This window comes from Echinops telfairi, unplaced genomic scaffold (genome assembly GCF_000313985.2).
Source record: "Echinops telfairi isolate 266 unplaced genomic scaffold, ASM31398v2 ScPeMD7_2186;HRSCAF=2738, whole genome shotgun sequence".
In the NCBI taxonomy this organism is placed as follows: Eukaryota; Metazoa; Chordata; class Mammalia; order Afrosoricida; family Tenrecidae; genus Echinops; species Echinops telfairi.
The window spans coordinates 4,516,295-4,537,959 of NW_022106084.1; the positions used below are offsets into that span (position 1 = coordinate 4,516,295).

The 21,665-nt window shown below is 39.9% G+C and overlaps 1 protein-coding gene across 1 annotated transcript; it reads right to left on the bottom strand.

The window, feature by feature from the left end:
- Window positions 1-3,476: 3,476 nt before the first annotated feature.
- On the bottom strand, window positions 3,477-16,956 carry PCDH18 (protocadherin 18). Its single transcript, XM_004712127.2, has 4 exons — window positions 14,201-16,956; window positions 13,165-13,250; window positions 12,916-13,079; window positions 3,477-5,652 (listed from the first exon to the last, which is right to left on the bottom strand). The coding sequence occupies exons 1-4, from the start codon at window positions 16,676-16,678 to the stop codon at window positions 4,985-4,987; spliced, it is 3,396 nt and encodes a 1,131-aa protein (XP_004712184.1). The 5' UTR covers window positions 16,679-16,956; the 3' UTR covers window positions 3,477-4,984.
- Between the last annotated feature and the right edge of the window lie 4,709 nt (window positions 16,957-21,665).

The following is a 21,665-nucleotide window of genomic DNA, read 5'->3' on the forward strand; positions in this document are numbered from 1 at the left end:
AACTGCACATGTGAAAACTTGGAGAGGCTTGCTATAAAATGTAGACAGTTGGATGAATTATCAAGTAAGAATACTATAAAATAAATAAATTGAAGAGATAAAATCTGAGAAAGCAAACAAGAATTAGAGCCATCTTGCTGAAGTCATAAAAGGAAATAGAAAACTATTATTTAAAAATGCCAGAGTAGGATATGTTATTAGAATTTTAAAAGTCAGGAAGTATGTAAATTATGTAGCAATTTTGGCTATGCCAGCACACTGTAAAATTCTTTTAACAGCTCCACAAATTGTACAAAGTGGCATATAATAAAAATATAACAAATTAATGAGAAACATAGAGTATCTTTGTCAACTTTATTATACAATGCCTATCTATTCGATATTTTTTGCTAGATTTTTTTGAGTCCCTCTTATTTCTGGTAGCATAGCATAGCTACTGGATGTATTATAGCTAATTAAGCAGATAAAGAATGGATTTAAGTATAAAGGAAGTGAGTTATGTATTTTTTTGTTATCTTAGGCAGAAGGCAAATGTTCTACATATTACTAAGTTATATATTTTTAAAAAGTGTTTAAGTACTGAATATTTATTCTAAAACTTAGTAACAAGATATATAAAATAAATGTTGAGGGGCTCAACTATGCTAATTTATGGAAGCAAAGTTTCGCTTTAGTAACCATTTCTATCATTTGCAATTAAACATATCCTAATATAGTATAAATGCTTAAAATCTGCATGATATTCTATAATTTCATGGTATATAAGAATCTTCTGAACATAAGATAGTTTTTTAATGAATTTTTCTACCATTAAGGAATGCAATTTACTAGCTCTTTAGAAATGCTTGCACTGTTTTTATCCTTTTAAAATCACATACGCTGAAAATTCATAATGGTTTACGTTTAATTTTTAGATAGCAATATATACCTCATTCAGATTTTGATATATGACTTTGCTTTGATCGTGGTTATACATTTTCAAGACATACTGGAATTGGGATAGAAGTGTCAAATCATTCTCAAGAGTTGAGCAAATTGTATGACCTCATCTCATGAGTTCATGCAGCATTGAAACTAACGTATAAGATAATGTATTTTTCACCACTTCAACAAACCCAAGATCAATTACTTCTATATTAAATAGATACACAATTCTTTGAACTTTAATGTGTCAGTAATTCAAATTCAGCTTTCTATTCTTTCTGCCATTACCCCATTCACTACCATTATGCGATTCAGACGCACAGCAAACCTGGAGGACAGAGGAAAAGTGCTCCAATGGGGTTCCAAGGACTTAAATCTTCATGGAAACATACGCCCACAGAGCAGTTAGTGGATTTGAAGGGTCAATCTTAACGACTATGCCACAAGGGCTCCTTATTGTGGCATTACCACTACCCACTGCTGTGCTGCTGAGGCCAACTCACAGTTACCCTGTGTGATGGAGTCTCTCCGCCACTTTTCCAGGCAGTCAGTGTCACAGTCCTTAGACGGGGTGAGTCTTTTTTGTTCAAACTGCTGACTCTGTGCTTGGCAGCTCACCGAGCCCAGTGTTTAATCCAGTGAGACACAGGGACTTATTTTTCAAAAGAATGAAACACAGAAATTGAGTTAATTTCCATAATTGGTGCCTATAAGATAGTAACTTTTTTTTTTTTTGATAAGATGGTAACTTATTGATGCCAATAACATGGTAACTTACCTACCTTATTGATGCCAATAAGATGGTAACTTACCTACTTTGGCCTTTATCATTGGTATAAGTGATAAATTTGATGCACATATGACAGAAAAAAAAGCAAGAATTTGAATAACTTGTAAGGTTATAAACCTCATTTAGTAAATACCAAGGATGAAATAAATGAATAATTAATTCTAATGTTGACAACTTACAAGATTTTCAGAAAGCCAATTCTAGACATCCAATAATCAAACCTTTAAAAAAGAAAAACGTTTTTGAAGATGATTCTTCGAATGATATTCAAGAAAGAACATATAAAGGAATTCAATGGCACCAATGTTATAAAGATATAATGAATGGAGCATAGAATCTTTTTGACTTGGGTCACTATTAAATTTTTCTTCCAAGGTGAGGAGGGATGTGGAATCAAAAGGAAAAATAAACTTGAAGAAAGACTAAGCTGTTATAACAACAGCAGATAAGCCAGCGTTCACAGTGGTTAAAGAAAGAATGTGAGTGAAATACAGAAATCTTATGCTAATATCCACATAACCTGCTATATGAAATGCAGAAGACTGGAAAAATGAGAAATTTGAGACATGGAATGCTTAGTATACAGACAATATGCAAACTTTTCATGCTGAACATAGCATTGCAGTTTTACTTACTTTAAATTATTCAAAATATTGATTCCAAGCTTTGCTTCCTAAATTACCAGAGCTGCTTTAAATTAAGAGCGATGAGGTTATGAAAGTCTTTTTCTTAATGATAATTTGTAATAAAAGGAAGTGAGGTTGAAAGGCAAAATGTATTTAAATGTGGTTAACATTTGTGTGTGTAATCTACTGAAGAATAAACTGAAATTTCACTTGTGATTGCAATCTCTCCTCTCAAGGAAAATGTGCTTTTTGAAAGAGAGAACACATTCAATTTAATTTGCTTGAAAATTAAAGTATCTGAGTTTTAGGCACTTTTAGGTTACTTAAATTTCTCAGCATTTCAATTCCTGTTCATAAACCAAAGAGAAAAATAGTTTCACCTTTTAAAACATATCTACTTAACCATACACTTAAAACATATAAAATGTCAGAAAAAAGCTGTGATTTTTTATAGGAAATGTTATTATTTTATTTCACTATTCTGCTTTCATTTTACTGCAAATCCATTTAAATCCTATACTGAAAAGGATTATGACTGACTAAGGAGCCCTGGTGACATAGTGGTTACTCTTTGGCCGCTGCCCCCAGGTCTGCTGTGTGTAACCACCAGTGGCTCTGTGGGAGAAGAATGTGGCTTTCCACTCCAGTAGCATCTTGACAACCCAAGGGGGAGTTCTACCCTGTCCCCCAGAGTGGCTGTGAGTCGAAACAGACTCGATGGCAGTGATTATATGCATACTTATCATATACTCAAATTATTAAACTTTTGCCTTTCTTTTTGCCAAGCATGCTTAATATGTCCTATCAGTTGACACATAAAACTGGATTATTCTCTCTACATAGACAATTTTTGAACACCCATGTGGTGAACAGGACTCTGAATTATGGTCAATTCTTTAAATTCGTTTTTATTTTATTATTTTTTTAAAATTTTCATCCACAGTAAAATTTTCTGGATAGTACAATCAAGATAGTGTATTCATAGAAATAACATTAAAGAAGCTTGGTCATTATGATAGCAGTCATAATAACAACTCCCTTACCAAGGCATTCCACACACAGAGATAACAACAATAAATAAGTTTTCATTTATCATACAACAAAGAAAAACAAAATTTCAATTAAAATATGTTTTTTATAAATGTTCGTATACTAAAAATAAAACAAAAATATTCAATCATGCATTGCATACAAAATACGAAAGTGAAGAGTTAACAGGTTAAAAAAAAATCAAGCCAAAATTCTTTAAGCATTGTGAAAGCAAAAGAGATTTAAATAGAACGTTTTTAGGTAAAATCAAGTACGTTCCTAGCTTTAGAGGTCCGTGACCTAACCATCAATACTTTACATTATTAGAACATATACTGCCATCCTTTTAACCCTTTAAGGACCCAATTATTTACCTCCTTTGGATTTTTTATTGATACCATGTGTTTTTAGTAGCAGAAGCATATTGAATTGCTGAGTGTGTCTGAGTTTTTTGATAAGTAGTGCTGCTATTTTTCTTGCCTCATCCTTTAAAGTCTTGAGGGACATTTTTTTTCAGTCTGCCCTATAACTCTCCTAGAACCTATAAGGACAGGGGTCTCAAATAAAAATTGTCCAAATTTTTACTTGTCGTACTGAAAATTCAGACTCCTCAAGCAATACCCTGTACAAACCAGAGATAAATGCCTGCTTGTTCGGTTTCAAACAGTTATAGGCACACACCCTCCCAAAGGCTGCCTGTCACTTCCCAAGAAAATTGAGAGGTAGCATATACTGATGTAAAATCATAAGTCCCAAGGGTCATGAAAAGGTTAAAGGGCAGACCCTATTTTCATTGGATCCCTCTCAGATTACAAAGATGGAGTGGGATTTGTTCACCTTGATTGTAAATCAATAGGAATACTTAGGGGACAGTCAAAATCAAATCCCTCATACACTGGACTTTCTCAAGGACAGTCCAGTTTAAGATGCTGGCAAGAGTAGGGAGCTGGGCATTTGGAAACCAACTCTACTTCTGTTCCCATCACTGTGTGTGAAACATATTTTAAAAACTCATCTCATAAATATCTTTTAAGGTATTTCCCATTCCTGAAACAAAATGTCACTCGTGGCAATTTTGCTTGTAAGTGATAAACATCTGAACTAGCAAAAAACCAGAAAATAATAATTAAAAAAAAATGTAACATTTTTCAATGGTACTTACTTTAAAAGTATAAAAAAATATGGGATCACTTACTGGAACTAAGAATTGTACAATGCTTTCGTGGGGTTGTTACTACAAGCTAATATTTACTCCCCCAGCATAACTAAACGAAGCAGTGCCTTAATACTTTGTGGTTGAATAGCATATGATATTTAAACAGTGTCTACTTTCTAAATGAATAGGAAAGACATGTTTGTCATGAGAGTAAAAAAATAAAATTTGTCTGTTAAATTACACATAAATATAAGGTACAAATGTATTTTTAAAATACAGATTAAAATAATCACACTTGCATTGTGTACATACGAAAATACAGTATTTAATAGTCAATATACACAGACACATTTTTTGATAAATGCAACTATTTGGCAAGGCCAGTTCTCGCAGGGTTTATTCTGTTCCCTCTTTTTCCATCAAGATGGAAACGAAAACACTTCGCAAAAAAAACCTCTTCTAGCTCTGGCGGACATCTTGGAGCAGTTTGTTAATCTCGGCCACTAGCTCGCTGGCATCCATGAGTTCATGCTGCCCATCGTTGAGGTGGTTGAGCACATTGTCAAAGTCATCTTCCTCGTAGTTCTCAGGAATTTCCTCCATGGCCGGCAGCCACTTGGACGAAGGCTGCACACTGGAGTGCGGGCCCAGGGCCGGTCCAGAGCTGTTGGTGGGATTTTGAAAGTGTGTAGTGGCTGCCCAGGCAGCGACCCCTTGTGGGTAGCCCATGGTTTTGGCGGCCAAGGGCGCCTTCCGGCGTTCCAGTGAGTTGGACCGGTCCCCCTCACTGCTCTCGGCGTAGGTGTCCAGGGAAGGGGGCAGGAGGCGCTGGAACACGGTGCTCATTTCCGAGAGCAGAGAGGAGGTGCCGCTATCCCCAGTGTCCTCGTCGTTTGGGGAGTCCTTCCCGAAGGTCGAAAAACTCTTCTTTTTCTCGCCGGCATCTGCAGGCTGGATATCATCCTCCAGACTTTGATGCGGGTGGGAGTGCTGGGGTTGGGCTGGGAATTCTTCCCCCGGAATGAACATGTTACTCCTGTAATCGGAAGAGGGCGAGGGCAGAGGCGGCATCCAGCACTGGTCCGAGTGTCCCAGGACTCTGCACTCCTCCGTGCAAAGCCTCATAGCTGCAGTCAAGAAAGGCAACGGAGACTCGTGATCAGACTTAACAGAGAGCAACATTAAGGGGGACAAACGCAATCTTCCTTTTTAACAATGTACATGGAGAGAGGTTGAAAACATGATCGGATTTGATTCCATTGCTAGGCATATGAGATAGGTAACAATAAGAGTTCATTTGGATGCCGATTTTATGCAACTCCACAAGTTATTTCTACTCGCTCTCCCCGCCCCCACCCTTTGTTTATAGAATTAGGATAGCTGTTAACAACTCACCTTCTTCTCAGGAGTCTCAGAATTGCTACTTGAGTCAAGAGAAATGGATTGATAATTTATACATGAGAAGAATAGAAAAAGAACTAGAGTATGGATGATGAAATAAATACAGAACAAAACTATTTTTTAAAATGTGCTAGGAGGTGAAACCCATTATTTAGGATTTAATCAGGCAACCCTTGGATAATAATATCTTTGAGTAACTTTTTCAGTCTAGAAATCTATCAGTACCACTTTATTTTAACAGAAACATTGAAAATGCAATCAACTATTAGGTGATTATAATTACTAAAATTCTAAAAGGTCTCAACTCACAGCCCACTCTTAGAGATCCTCTCCGGCAGAGGAGAACAGCCCCTGCAGGGGTCGAAGACCATAACTCTTTACAGGAGTGGAAGCCCTCACCATTCTCTTCTGAAGGGCCTGGCAGCTTTGAACTGCTGACCTTGCAGGGAGCAGCCCAGCACCTGTAGCCCGCCATGCTACCAGGGCTCCAGCTCTTCAAAGTTCTCTAGGTATTTGTTTGTTTTTTATTTAAAATACAGAAATAAGACTTCTAAGAATCCTGAACTAAGGATATTGGGTGACTGCACTGACCCTGTTAAGAGGTTTGCATTTACAGGTTTGAAATATATTTATATTTAAATACTCAGAAACATTCACCAGAAGATGAAGCACATGAAAACTCTTTTGGTGAATTTTACAGACGTGATGGTGCATTCTTGGATTTTGAATAGTCACACTCATAAAACAGACAATATGATGAAGGAAGAAAAGGTAAGAGGAAAACAAAAACCAACTCTAAATTTGCCAATATCCAGGAAATGTAAAAATGTATACTCCACAAATCATCTATCTCTTTCAGTAAGAGCTGTCATGAATATCCTGATTTCATTTAAGGGTCAGCTCATAATGTAGAAAATGCAGAGTCATTCACTTAGATTGAAAGCAAACTGGATTGAGATAAGCAACACATTCAAATGCAGAGCTAATTCTGGGTGTCTGCTAGTTCTGAAAGATTCTACCCTGCACCACTGCCCTCCACCCCAAATGATTACTTAAACAATTAATTAATGACCCTGGAGAGTGTCAACTTCCTTTCCCCAGGAATCAAGTTGTCCACTGTGTTTATTGCTGTATCTCCAGCACTTTGTAACCTACCTGCATAGAACAGATACTCATTGTATATTTTCTAAATAAAAACTAAGGGCATTAGCATGGACTGTCAGAAAAGGAGAGAAAAGTGATTTTTGTTTAAAATGATAGAAGTCATTGCCTTTTCTGGATTGACCCTTAGAGATAATTCCGTTCTTATGTATACTCAATTGTGGATCTCATTTCCCACAATTGAAGAGAGTCATTTGAGCAAAAACCATTTTCAGTAACATTTAAAGTGTTTGACATCTAGGAAGCCTAGAAATGGGAAGTCATGTACAACACAAACATGTGCGGATCACTGTCATTGTGGAATTCTATGAAGAACAATGAAGTAAACATGTATCATGTTAAGAATGAAAACACTTTCAGATGTGCTGATTTGAGATGAGACATCACTACTACTTAGAAAATATTTACCAATTATTCTTCCTTATTATGTCCCGGGGAGTTGAAAGTAATTGGAATACCTTAATAGCAATTAGGGTTTGTTTGTTTGTTTCCTTTTAATCACTGAAATAGCTATCAGTTACAATGAATTCTTTGGTCCTCCTTTCCTGGGTTTCTGAAATTGGAAAAGAGGCCCGTCTGCTGTCTTACTCACATCCTGTCTGAAGGAAGCAGGATTGATGACAACTGGTCTTCTTTTTGGGGGCATGGGGGTGGGGTGGTGCTTTTGTGGTTTTAGACTCCTGATGAAATTCTGTGCATGGTGGCTTAGTTTTATTTTAAAGTCGGGTGGTAAAAGAAAAGGAGGATATAAGCCTGCAGTTCTAGTAATCCTGAGTATGATAAACATTCCTAAAGACCTAAATATAATGATCATAAAAGCAACAGTACAGTCAGTGTGACTTTAACAGACAGTTCCTGCTCAAAAATGTAATTTTGGTCCAAGGAATTTATAAAACAAAATATTAGTTTACACTCTCATCACAATGAAAAATACAGAGCATTCAAGTTAACACGAGAAGCTAACTTTGAATGAAAAATGAAACAGTGATGGAGAAAGGAAAAGCTGGGAAAAGGACGGTGAAAGCAACAAAGTGACAGTAAGGAAACGTAGTGGCACAGAAGAAGATATTCCTCTAAATTCCATGGCTATTTTTTAACCTGCTGCTCAATATTCAACCATCTGAGTACATTTCAGTCCCTATGTTAACTCAGGTCTGCAGTGCTTCCACGCAGTCTCTGAGGGATCAGAGCCTGTGGCCAAACAGTGCAAGTGGCTAATGTTATTGTAGCTTCTTTGAAAGCTTTGAAGGTGGGTATTTTCTCTAGGATATGATAATAGAGAAATGACTCTTATTTGCTACTATGTGACTATATAATTCTGTCACTGTACAATACTTTACAGGTAAGGCAGACAACAAAACATCAACTATACAAAGTCAAAAAAAACATAACCTTAGCGTCAACCAGGTCATCAAATGGCATAGTTTGCATTGAACTACTAACCTACAAATGAGTGATTTAAACCCACCAGTAATGTAATCGTTTCCATACAGATTACAGCCAACAAACGTTACTGATCCCTTCTTTCTACACCATATGGGTGGCCATGAGTTCGAATGGACTCTAGGACAATTGACATCGTCTCCATCAAGTTGTTGGCAATTGGGGTGAATGAGCAATGATCTATTAAGAACCCACCATCACAAAAGATTTTCTGTGATGATCCTGGGAACTTAAGTGATTTAAGATTTAGTTCAGAGGGAAGTAAGATGTCCTTCTGGCACAGAGGGGTAAGCTGTGGACGACCAGCAGAAAGGTCAGTCATTTGAACCCAACAGTCTTTCCATGGAAGAAAGATGAGGCCGACTGATTGTATAAAAATGTACAGCCTCAGAAACCCAAGGAACAATTCTAATGGATGATATAGGGTCAGAATCAACAGAATGCCAGGGAATTTGGTTTGGGTTTTCAGAGGCCAGTGTAACAAATGAGTTCATAAATGGTCAATTAAAGTTCCAAGGTATCTGGTGCTGAGGGCATTTCAAAGATAAAGAGTCATGGTGGGGGCTCAAGTAGCCAAAGAAGAAGCATGGAACCAAGCTTGAGAGCTGATACGTGAAAAGGAAGCCAGTTTTAGACAGAGAAAGGGTAGCATGAGCAAAGGCTTGGCTCATTCCAGGAAGAGCTGTCACTGCCTACAGCAGAAGATACAAAAGTTGAGATTTAATAAACTAGGAGTGTATTTCACTCGCTACTGAATGCCAAAGTCATTTAATTTGTTGTTGTTGGACCGACAAAGGCCACTTCATGATTTTGAGTCCGAAAATCTAAATCAGGACATTTTGTAAAAGTTTCTTGAGAAGGAGACGGGACACAATATCTGTGGAGGGCGTTAGGGAGAGGCAACCGTAGGAGAAAGAAAAGTGCCAATGAGAACCGAGGAAACAGATTTTAAAAGGAATGTTTGAAGTGAGTCTTAACAGATGTAGATCAATAAAATGTAAAATGGCCTCAATTGATGAAAAGCATTCTCATAAGAAACAAATAAAAAGTTGTTATGAATCACCTTGGGGCAAGGAACACTTTTCAAAATAAACAATTTTCCTGGCATGTGTGTAGCATTGTAGTTCAGAGTTGAATGAGTAATGAAGGAACTATGTTGACAAACATAAGCCAACAGATGAAAATGAACACTGATTTTCTTGCTTAGAAGGCAACATATTTGTGTGGGAATTAATAGAATCAATGACCACAAATGACCCTGCTGGCAGGCAATGCAACACAGCCTAATCTATATTTAACTTCAGACTATGCAGAAAATCAGTTGGAATAGTGCTGTATGTCCTAAAAATATGCACATTTTAGGAAACTCTGATTTCTGTTAATGACATTTGTGTGGACTAACATTTTTTTCTCTACTTAAGATATTTCCTGGGAATATAAGATTATGTAGTGCAAGTTTTATTCTTCAATGTGCCTACATAAGTTGTCAGGGCTAATGATAACTGAGAACATGTGTAAAAGTAATGTTCCTCAGAATGAGCATACTTAAAGGTTGGACATCCCTAGGTGGTACAAACCATCGATACGCTCAGCTGCTAAGTGAAATGTTGGAGGTTCAAGTCCAAGGAGAGGTACATGAAGAGAAAGATATGATGCACTACTCCAAAAATAATTACCCTTTGAAAACATTAAGGAAGACCATTCTATTTTGATACACATGACAGTCACTATGAGTCAACTTTGGTGGTCAACACCACAGATGTGCAATATAAACAGTTCAGTCTGTGTCAGAGAAGTAGTGCTTCTAAATAATGTGCAAAATATGTGATGAATTGCTGGTGATTTCCTGGTGCCTTATGCCTTTGTAATAGCCCCACTATACCCCATGTGGAGGCAGATAGTGAGTGTGAAAAATACCTATTGTAGTGTGAAAATGTATTTGTTGTAATATAATATGCTATCAGTCAATACATTGGTGGCAAAAGAATGCCCCGCCACACATAGGGATAAAGAGTACAAGTCCATTTCTTTAAATATTTACAGACTTGGAGACTCTACGGGGCTTCCACACTGTCTTATTGGATCACTATGAGTTGGAATCAACTCAACGGTGGCAGCTTTGATTGGGGAGGGTTACCTGTTATTTCCCTAATATCATTATTTCTGACCTGATTTTCCTACAGAAGGTGTTAGACACCACTTCTACTGAGAACATATCTGATTATGGAAGCTTTCAAATTATAGGAAAGTGTAAAAGAAGAGTCTTGATCTTCAAAAAGTTAGATTTGTGATTTGCTATTAGAATTATGGACGGTGAGAATTACAAAGGATTGTTAGCATCATTTGGTCTCATAAAAGGCAAAGTTTTCTAATTTGGGACACTGATTCTCTGTACAAGTATATTTAATGGATTAAAATTTCAATGAATGGACTTCATACATTTAAAAATATTTTTTAAGGCAAATTTTCCATCATGTTCAGGAGAAAGGGAAGCAAAAAATGATTCACATGATTTTGCTTTCTTGTTTTATAAAATAACATAATTTAAGAAATTGTGTTACTGAATAGAGAGATCAATATTCAAGATAAATGTTTCCCTCATAGAATCACATATACTAGTTAGCTCCTCCATACAAATGTAGGAGCAGGAAGATCTAGTAGAGCAAGCTGACTGATAAAATGTAGATCATATTGAATACATATCCCATTAAAGAGATTTCTCTTTAACGAGTCATCTAAGAAATTAAAAGAGAGAAATCGTGCACGCAAATACACAAGGATAGCTTCTCATTTATATTTTAGTTCTTACTGCCATGCAGGTCCTTCCTAAATAGTTCCCTATCCAATATGCATTATTTATTATTGTAATAACATAATTAAATAAATAAATGCCTAGCTACAGAGTAACTCTACCAAAAATGCAAAAAATTAAAACAAAACCAGTTCAATGCCATCAGTCAATGCTGATTCATAATGACATCGATGGGTTTCTGACACTAGAACTGTTGAAGGGAATAGAAAACCCTGTCATTCTCCCATGGAGCTACAGGTGGTTCCGAACACCCGACCGCGCGGATCATAGTGCAACTTGTAACGACGATGCCGTCAAGGCTTCTAGGGTGACCACAAGCCTTTAGATTATAACAACAGATACGTCATTCAACTTACTTTTAAGTAATCAAACTTGTTATTTCATAACTCTATAAACGGATATTTAAGAGTTCGGGTACTAGTTCAGATCATAGCTCTACCATGTACAAAGTGCCACATGTCAGCGGACACTCAGGCAATGTAGGTAGAGAACTCAGCATGAGCCCAAGCCCAGTGTAAGCACTCTGGACTTGCTGATGAACACTAGTGCTATGGCTACTACTGTAACTAAAACTGCTGCTGTCATGGCCATTGCCACGTCTACACTTTACAAGAGTTAGTGTTACTATGTATTGATTCCTCTTGAATTACCTTGCATTGTAGAGGGCCTGTCATGTCTATTGCATAAGCATCTCTTCTCTGTACTTAGAAAACAAGTACTTTATGGAACTTGGGCAAGTCATATAGTGGCATTCATAGTTCTTTTCCTCATTTGACCAGTATTTGGTGGAAATGAAAACTTTTTAGTAGCCAAGGTACTCCTGTGTGTCCATGGGGGTCGATGTAATGCTCAGTAACCCTGTAGTAACAGGGATGCTACACTCAGGCATTCAGTATTTACCAAGGTTCTATTGCATAATTAGAGAGAAAAGACTTTAAGGAAAACATGGTTCCAAGTTTGCTACAATCTCTGCCATATAGCTGTGTACTTTGTAAATTTTCCTCCTGAGATCTTGCTCCTTTTCCACTATAGAACAGCTGTAAAATGAAATGTGAAAAAAAAAAAAGTCCTTCTCTGTTTACCCCCTACAAAGCTGCATTTTTCTCCTATTTTTAGTGCCTAAAGTGCACTGTGTCTTGTGTATTTTAATCTCTAATTTTGTGAGTGGATTTCCATCTCAGGAAATGTGTCCTCCAAATTATAGTGCAGTTCACCACCGTGCACCAAAACAAGTGGTTGGAACAAAAGCCACCACCCAGTAATCTTTGGGAGAGTTGCTCAGTGCTCTATGGAAGTATTCCATTGAAAGGAGAGGGGAGGGGAGGGGCTTTCCCTTCTCTCTCCATCTTTCCTCCTCGAGCTCTCAGGCTTACTCCTTGTCCAAGGACTGCTTCGTGTGAGCTGGAAGAATGTGATGTTCTGCATATCAGTTTATGGTTGTTGCTAATAGTGCCCAAATGACAAATACTTCTGTGCAGATGACAAGGAAAAAGATAAGGAGACAAAAAAAACATTCACTTCCTTGATGCAGTCTTATTGAAAGATAAATAGATGTGAGTCACGCCTCTCTTACCTGCTGGAATTCTCCCATCTGTGAGGAAGAGGTCGCTGAATCCTTCACCCAGAAGTCTGTCTATAGGAGAATCTCGCCCCAAATCATAATCACTGTCTCCTGCTTCGCTGTCACCACGGCCACTGTCTTTTAAGCTAAATTTGTCCATGTCTTGAAGGGCATACCTAGAAAGGTAAATCGGACAGCGCTTGCACTCGTCACCATTCATGTTATTTCAGATGTAATCGTCCACACCAGAATAAGCCATACCTGTAGCTCCTGGAGTATTTGTTTCCTCGAAAGCTCGGCCGCGGCTGATATTGGCCCTGGTGAAGCATGGAAAGAAGCTGGGAGACCTGCGGGAAACCAGAGACATGATTCTGATTCCTGGGAACAAGCCTTCAAACCTCACAAGCTTCAGGCAGAGAGAAACAGACACTTTCATTTTGTTCTACACAGTCGAACCAGTTGTCGTAAGGACTGGCATATGCTAGTCTGTGGCAAAGTAGATCGTCACCAAATGGAGCTGGCATATATCCCATGAGGGCGCATGCTTGAAAGTACCAGATAATTAACTCAATCCTCATAAAACAAGAGAGTATGAAACTTGAGAGAATTGCATGAGCTAATACAACTGACTCTTTTGAAAAAAGGATTCTCTCTCTGTCTCTCTCTCTCTCTCTCTTTTTAACCACTGATGGGTTTCCTCTATTTGGCAGTTGACTTTAAAGTGATAATTATGAGGATGCATCAAATATGCTGTTTGATATAACATGCATGTAAAACAGTATCAGAAATTTTTCAACATTGGAACAGCTGTAACATGCACTAAGATGGGGTCCTGGAGGCCTTTTCTTGTGTGTGTAAAAATCCTTCAGTAGAAATCATAACTATGAGAATACAGCCAGCCCCTTTGCTTGTTTGGTGTACACGAACTTCACCTGAGATGTAAGTGGATGCTGATTACAGATTCCCTTTGGATCCCCATTTGAACCTTTTATTTTTCTATGGTATGCATGGGACATGCAAGTGAATTACTTAAGAAAACCTGAAAACAGTATGCTGTGTACAAAGGGGTTTCAAAAAGTCTATGGAAAAGAATGGAATGGAAAGATAATGGAATTTTTCCTGGGCCTTTTTGAAGCCCCTCATCTCTACTTGCTGCAAACACACAGTTTGCATCATATTTCTTTTTCTATGCTCCTTGTAATGCTACCTACATATGACAATCTTTATCTAACACACACATATTTTCTAAGCATTAAGAGCTGATTTTGTTAGTGAACTGATGCAGTTATGATCTTACCTCAACAGCAGGGGTGGCATGGGTGAGTTCCAATGAGAAATTCTCTGGCACGTGGTTTGATGAGATTGTCACCAAACTATTGAGGGACTGGTGGCTGTTGTGACTGCCCATTTGCCCTCTCTCTAGGGTAGGAGATGAAGATGGAGACGCTCTGTGATGAGACCTGATAGGGAGTGTCCCATTTACTGTAGGTACCAATGTAATGTCACCTTTGTGAATCTGCCTGGACGGCCTTTTGGGGTGATGCTGATAAGTTGATTCTGCAACCCTGCAATTGTAGGATCTAGTGTCTTTCTTTTCCCGGTTACACCTGGTGGCAAACAGCACCATGATAACCAACAGTACTGCACAGATTGCTCCTAGAGAAATAATGATAATCATGGAGACATCCAAAGACGCCTGGCTTACTGAGGTCATTGCTGTACTTGTCACCGACTCCGCATACTCGACGATCATGCACTTTAGGAGGACTTTGGTATGCAGCTGAGGACTGCCTTTGTCCTGGATGATCACTGCAAGTTCCCATTCTGTATAAGGGATGGAGTCCATGCTCACGTTGGAATGGATGTCACATGATCGTGGATCAATTACAAAGATATCCTCCTCATTTCCTGATACTATGAAACAGCTGAGTTCAGCATTTAGACCCGAATCTCTGTCAATTGCCCGTATCCTTGTGACATGAGAGCCACTTTCTGCCCCTTTGGGGATGGAGATCTCTGCAGTGTGATTACGTAGCACAGGTTCTATAACCAAGGGGGCATTGTCATTTTCATCAATGATGGTGACCACAACTGTGGTGTTGCTTACAAGTTGCTTTGGACTCCCTCCATCTCTTGCTTCAACCACAAAAGAGAGCTGATTCACTTCCTCGTGATCAAAGCTTTGGAGGGCATAGATGGCTCCATTGGATGGGTCAATGGTTACATAAGAAGTTATGGGCTTGCCCAGGATGAAACTCTCCAAAATGGTATAAGTCACATGCCCATTTTCTCCTTGATCAGGATCTGTGGCTGCAACAGTGGTGATGTATGCTCCCGGTAAGTTATTCTCAGAAATGACAAATTCATAACGGCTTCTCTGGAAGTGGGGTGGATTGTCATTTATATCATTGATTTGAACAGTAAAATGCTTTACTGTAGAGAGACTGGGTGTTCCCTTGTCCTCGGCAATTACAGTCAAACTGTATTCGGATCTCTTTTCTCTATCCAGCGTTGCATTAGTCAAGATTAAATAATTGTTTTCATAAGTCTTCTGAAGTTTAAAGTGACCATGCCCATGGAGTTTACAAAGTACTTCTCCATTCAGCCCAGAATCTTTGTCCTGAACCTTGACCAAAGCAACAAACTTGTTAATAGGATCCCCTTCAAAAATATAAGAGATTTCTTCTTTGTCAGGAGACATCAGGTTGATGTCAATTTCAGGTTTATTGTCATTAACATCTACAACCTCAATTATAATTTTGCAATGAGCCGGGATAGAATTCGGACCCAAGTCTTGAGCCTGAACATCAATCTCATACGACTTGATGATTTCATAATCCACTTGCTTGAAAAGAGTCAAATGTCCTCTTTCTGAATCAATTTTGAAAGTCTCCATAATTTGGGGAGCCACATGGCTGCTGAAAGAATAGACAATTTTCCCATTAGCGCCCTCATCTGGATCCGTGGCATTCAGATCGACGAGCAAAGTGCCAACTGGAGAGTTTTCTAAGAGTTGTATTATATAAGACTGCTGCTCAAAAGCAGGGCTGTTGTCATTGGAATCAGAAATGCTTATTTTGAGGATGGACGAGCCAGACCTCTGAGGCACCCCCATGTCGGAGGCAGTGAGCTGAAGCTCATAGCTGGACTTCAGCTCCCGATCCAGCTCTCGGACTACAATGAGTTCTGCATACTTGGCTCCGTCAGTCCTGGTCCGTACCTCAATACTGAAGAAATCATTATCAGAGAGGGAGTAGGTGTGGAGGGAATTCTCCCCAACATCTGGATCGGAGGCACTATCCAGCGGGATCCGCGTGCCAACCGCTGCACTCTCAGATATCTCAATAGGTATGAGGGCTCTCGAAAACTGCGGCGAATTGTCATTAATATCCAGCACTTCCACTTCAATATGGAACAGTTGCAGATGCTCGGTGGGTAGGGTGATCACATCAAACTCTATGGAGCAGTTCAAGTTTTTCTGGCATAGTTTTTCCCGGTCAATGACAGTCCCTATGCTGATTTCCCCAGTACCTTCATCCACGTTGAGGTGAGGAAATTTCCCCCTTTGCATGGTTCGAAACCGAACAGTGGAAGGATTGGGCAGCTTAAATAAAACATCGGCCACATCCTCGGATAGTCTTGCAATGACTGATCCAGAGCTCTGTTCCTCATAAATCCTGTATTTCAAATTCTTGCCCAGTACACCGCCGCTGAAAACCACCATCCAGAGTGCACACGCAAGCATAAAGTGCATCTTAGCATTCATTTGGCGCATCAGTCAGTTTACCACACTCTCCTCCCCAGCCAGTTAACACAGCAAAGCAATCCTCTCAACTTCCTCCGGCCGCTTACAGCTAGCTACATTCCGTCCAGGCCACTTGAACGCGTCTCTTAAGAACATAGCACCGGAATGAACAGCTCGCAAACTTTTGCTTAATACACACCGCGTCTCGAGTCCAGATAGGATCGGCATGGAGTCCAATCCCGGGATTTGTGCGATGGTGCCTCCTTTCCCCTCCCGGCAGCAGCGTTGTCTGTCTGTCCCCTCGGCGTGCTCCCTCTGGCCGAGTTGGAAGCCCTCGATCGCAGGGTGGCCGCGGAGGGAGGCTGCCGGGTGGCTTTGGCCGCGCGGTCCTCTCCGCGGTCCTCGGCGCGGCTGCAGACGCGACAGCCGGGATGGCAGACTCGGGTCGGAGATCCGCACAACTTCACTTCAACTCAGACAAAGCTGCGGCCCGGCGGGGGTTGAATCGCCGCCAGCCAATCAGCGCCCTTCCGAATCAAAAGCTGATGGAGTCACCGAGGCGAGGGAGGGCTCAACGGGAGGGTGGGAGAGGGAGAGGGAAGGACGGGGAGGGGGAGGAGGGGAGGAGGAAGAGGAGGAGGAGGCAGGCGAGGGGGCAGGGAGGGCTGGGGGCGCGCGAGCGAGAGCCGGGAGAAAGACCGCCGGGGCGGAGGAAGGAGGATGCGAGCCGCTCCGTGGGGCTCCTCCCTTCCTCCTCCCCACTCTCCCTCCTCCTTTCGGTCTCCCGCGTTCCCTTGCTCCGAACGTGCCCCGACCAAGGGGGGACCGATCGCAGAAGACAAACTTTAAATCAACTTCTGCTCGCCTTTTTCTCCATGGCACTTTAAATGGTGCCTGTTTGCCTAATTGCCCTTTCTTCTGCCACAAGCATGCAATTATCTTGTTTTCATCGTCTTTAAATACTGGGTTCCCTTAAAATACCTCTAAGTGCATTTTGTTGGTGGAGGAATTTAATACAATTTGAAAAGTTGCTTCTAATTATGCTCCGCAGACCGCCTCCTTCCCCTCCCCCGCGGTAAATAAGGGGCCTTGTGGGCTCCGGTGAGCACTAGAAGGTTTTCTTGGGCTCGGTTATACCATCAGGGCAAGGAAAGACGTCTCGTTTTCTGGTTTTCTTCTTTTTATCTTTGTTCTTTGGAGATGAGCAAGGCACTGTTTTACATTCCTGATTTCTCCTCACTAGCCAGGTTGAAAGGAACACCTCAGGCTTTAGAGTTAATTAAAGATGTCGCACAGCACTCCTTGCCCTGTTTGGGTGCAATTGGTTAGAACCATTGTATTCTCTTGTAGTTTGGGGGGGGGGGGGGGGGGGAATCAAATGTAACTTGGGGAAGAGACATTTCTTGCTCTGGCCTGCCAGTGTCGACCAAAAGGTACCACCATCAGTGCTGGTGAGTCACCACAACGAATATTGAGGGGACCCGGACCAAGCAGTTTATAGTCAAAGCCTTTCTGTATAATGTAGGTGTTATTTATGGAAACAGTTTTTCTTCCCAGATAGGTATTTTAAAAGCCCAAAGCTTGTTTACATTAAAGGATAAAATGCCTGAGCTGAAAATTGCATTTTGTGTGCATCAAAATGTTAGGTGATATCAGGGGAGGCTAGGCTCTATCCAGGTCACAGAAACTGATATGGTATTCTTCTTTGAAAATATGATTATTTATGATGCTCTTTCGGCTCTGCAATTCCTTTTAAGTTTATCATTGTGGCTCCAATCTTGCTGCTTTATCAGTCAGCTGTTTTCATTCACTTGCATATTTGCTGTTTCACGTCTAATCTCACTGTCACTTTTCCCCATAATTTTCAATTCCTCTCACTGTTTTGTCACCCCCACCCCCCCCACACACACACATGTATGTGTGTGAGTGATTTTTCTACTTTGCTGACTCTCAGCAGAGCTCTGCTAAAGTCCCTAAGAAGGTTCCTTCCAAAAGAGAAAGCAAAGGAGTGTCAGCATGAAAGCTTCTTTTGGGGCATTCAAAAGCATGTTATAAGCCATTGTCTTCCCCACCACCCCCTCCACAAACCAGTGCTGAGTGGCAAAGTGTGCAGAATGGAAAGGCCTATAATGAATGTATTTAGTACTGGGTCACGCTGATGAACATTCTGCCCCCTTGAATAATACTGTTTTACAACTTTGTAGCCCTTTCAAATTGCTGATCCCCAAACCCTATAGGCAAACTAGGGAAACCACCACAAGCCACTGGGACTTTAGAAACCCATAGCCATCTGGCCTAGCTCTCTAACCATCTGAGCCAAGAATTATACTAATGCAGGCTTTAGTGGACCCCTTTGCACACTCCAAAAGAGCAAAGACAGGAATTAGAGACTATTCAAAGTTGGGGTGAGGCTTCAAAGGTAATCTGATTCCATTAGTTCTAGAAGAGTTCCTCCGTGAATCTGATGTCCATCCCCCACTCTCCAAGAACAATGGATGTGATGATCTTAATTTAGAGGACTTGCGTTGGAATTGACTTGAGGACAGCGATTGAGAAATAAAATAATGAAAAGAAAATCTTTCCTTTATGCTCAACAGTGGACTTAAAGTGAATTAACCATCACGATAAAAATTTTTGGTTTATCTTACTGAAATATTTAAAATAGGCTGTGAGCTGAAATAAAAATGAAGTATATTTATAAAACTTATGGATTTTAAAGCACTTGGAAACTACTTGGTGGATAATGGTGTTTTTCATTCACAGTATCATCCTTATCAAATAACTGTTTCATTTTCAGTTTGCCATGAGAAATGATATGTGCCTATTGGCACAGTTGGTTAGGTGTTAATGTGCTAACATAAGGTCAGCAGTTCAAACCCATCAACTGCTGTGTGGGAGAAAGTTGAAAACGAACAATCGTCACTGTCCTATAGGGTACTTATGAATCAGGTTGCACTCAGAGGCTGTAGGTGAGTTTTGTTGTTGTTTTTTAGTATTCAATAGCTTTTGCTTTTGAATTTTGCTGACTATGTATACTATACATACTTTAGTGTTTGTACCTTTGAAAAATAGTTTTTGAATATACAGTAGTTTTTATTCATTTCAGTGTTTTGAAATTGTATTATTTGGTAGTCCAGCAAAGAAAAATTAAAAACAAACAAACAAAGAACTAAGAAAACAATAAAATAGCTATTATCCCAAACCAAACCCATGCCATAGAGTCAATCCAAATCATAGCAACCCTATCATCCAGCACCATAGCTGTTTATTAATAGGTTTGCGTGAGGAGGGAAAATCTGGCACAGTTCTTTTAGTTGTCACCTAATGGTGATTTAATTGAACTTTCTAAATCTCGTGGCATTTCCCCAAATTATGAAGTGGTAGACCCCTAAAACATCTTTTCAGATATCCAGTGATGAAGAGATAGTGACAGATTCTGTAAAGCCCATGCACCTTTGACATGCCCATCTTTGTTTATAAAGAAGGAGGTAGTCTCACCTTTTGTAGACACTGGCATAGATAAGTGGTGTTAAACCTTTGACCAATTGACTCTGAGATGTGTGGTAGAAGACTTTGGGGTAATACTGTCATATTGTGCATGACACGGGAGCTGACCCCTAGGTTATCTGGGGAGAAAGATGTGACTGTCACTAGGGAGAAAGATGTGACTGCTTGCCAAAAGATTCACCTCTTTGGAAATCATAAGGGCACTTCTACGCTGTCTTATGGGTCACCACAAATAAGAATGATCACTAATAGCAACAGGATAAGTCACAATCAGCTTGACAGTAAGGGTGGGGTATGATGGTCTTGAACGATCGATCCTTTACCTATCACCTGAACCAAACCATAGAAGCATATCTAATGTGAGAGTCAAAGTATGTGTTCTTTGATACATATCTAATACTTGCCAGGATACATATCCAATACTTGTCCAAAAAATTTAAGCTAAACATTATTTAATATAATGTCACATTCTAATATCAAAGCAAAGGGACATCACTTGCTGCAAAATCTTGGCAATGATAAGGAGATATAAACCTAGTCAAATAAGAGTGACATTAAAATAACACCATTTGACCTTTCATCAGTCATGTTACCTCCTTCTATATTGTTGTTTCCCTGTATGCCTTGTACTTATCTATTCAAGAGCATAATAAAAAAATCACTGAGCAATATGAACCCTATATTAAATATGTTTATCAACATAAGATCAGGGGCTGGGAAATGACAATGTATTGCAAACTATTTAGACTTATACAAGAGGGAAAATAGATTTTCGTATAACTCTGTTCAAAACTGAAGGGGCCCAGCATATGAAAATGGCATACAAAAGCAGGAGGCTTCTTGGGTGGGGGTCGAGGGAATTGATTCCATAAACTATAGTGACAGTTCCTTGGTAAATGTTGTCTGAGTGGGCAATCAGTATTTGCAATGCCCTGCCACAGGTAGTGTAGCGTGTCAAGTTCTGACAAGTGACTTAGAGTCTGGCAACAGATAATCTGAACTCCTGATGAGAGGCATGTAGGTTAAACACTGTGCGATTGTTAGGCGTTCAGGCCTTCAAAGTCAGGCAGGTTATAGATTCAGTGAAACGGGGAGAGCAAGACATGCACTTAAAGATCATCCGGGATTTTGAACATAGGCACATCCTAAAAAGTTCATCAATACTTGAGACTATAATCACAAGATTACACTAGAGAGCAGCAAGTTTGATTTTAGGATTGATCATATGAGCTATTTGTTGTTATTGGTAAGACTGATAACGCTTTGAGTCTAAGCCAAAAGCAGGCTCACTGCCACTGAGTCAATTCAGACTCATCGTGACCCTATAGGGCAGAGTAGAACTGCCCCTGGGGGTTTCTAAGACAGTAAATCCAGGACCAGTGGTGTGAGGGGCGAAACAGGGAGGGTAAAGGGAGAATGGGTAGGAAAGAGGGAACCGATTACAAGGACCTGTGTGTGACCTCCTCCCTCGGGGACAGACAACCAAAAAGTGGGTGAAGGGAGACGTCGG

What these genes read in the sequence shown, in the direction of transcription:
- PCDH18 (XM_004712127.2), bottom strand. Translation starts at nt 16,678, where the DNA reads ATGCGCCAAATGAATGCTAAGATGCACTTTATGCTTGCGTGTGCACTC. An exon ending in AAATACTCCAGGAGCTACAG is followed by an intron (nt 13,080 to 13,164) that starts GTATGGCTTATT and finishes TTACCTTTCTAG; the next exon opens with GTATGCCCTTCAAGACATGG. An exon ending in AGATGGGAGAATTCCAGCAG is followed by an intron (nt 5,653 to 12,915) that starts GTAAGAGAGGCG and finishes TCTTGACTGCAG; the next exon opens with CTATGAGGCTTTGCACGGAG.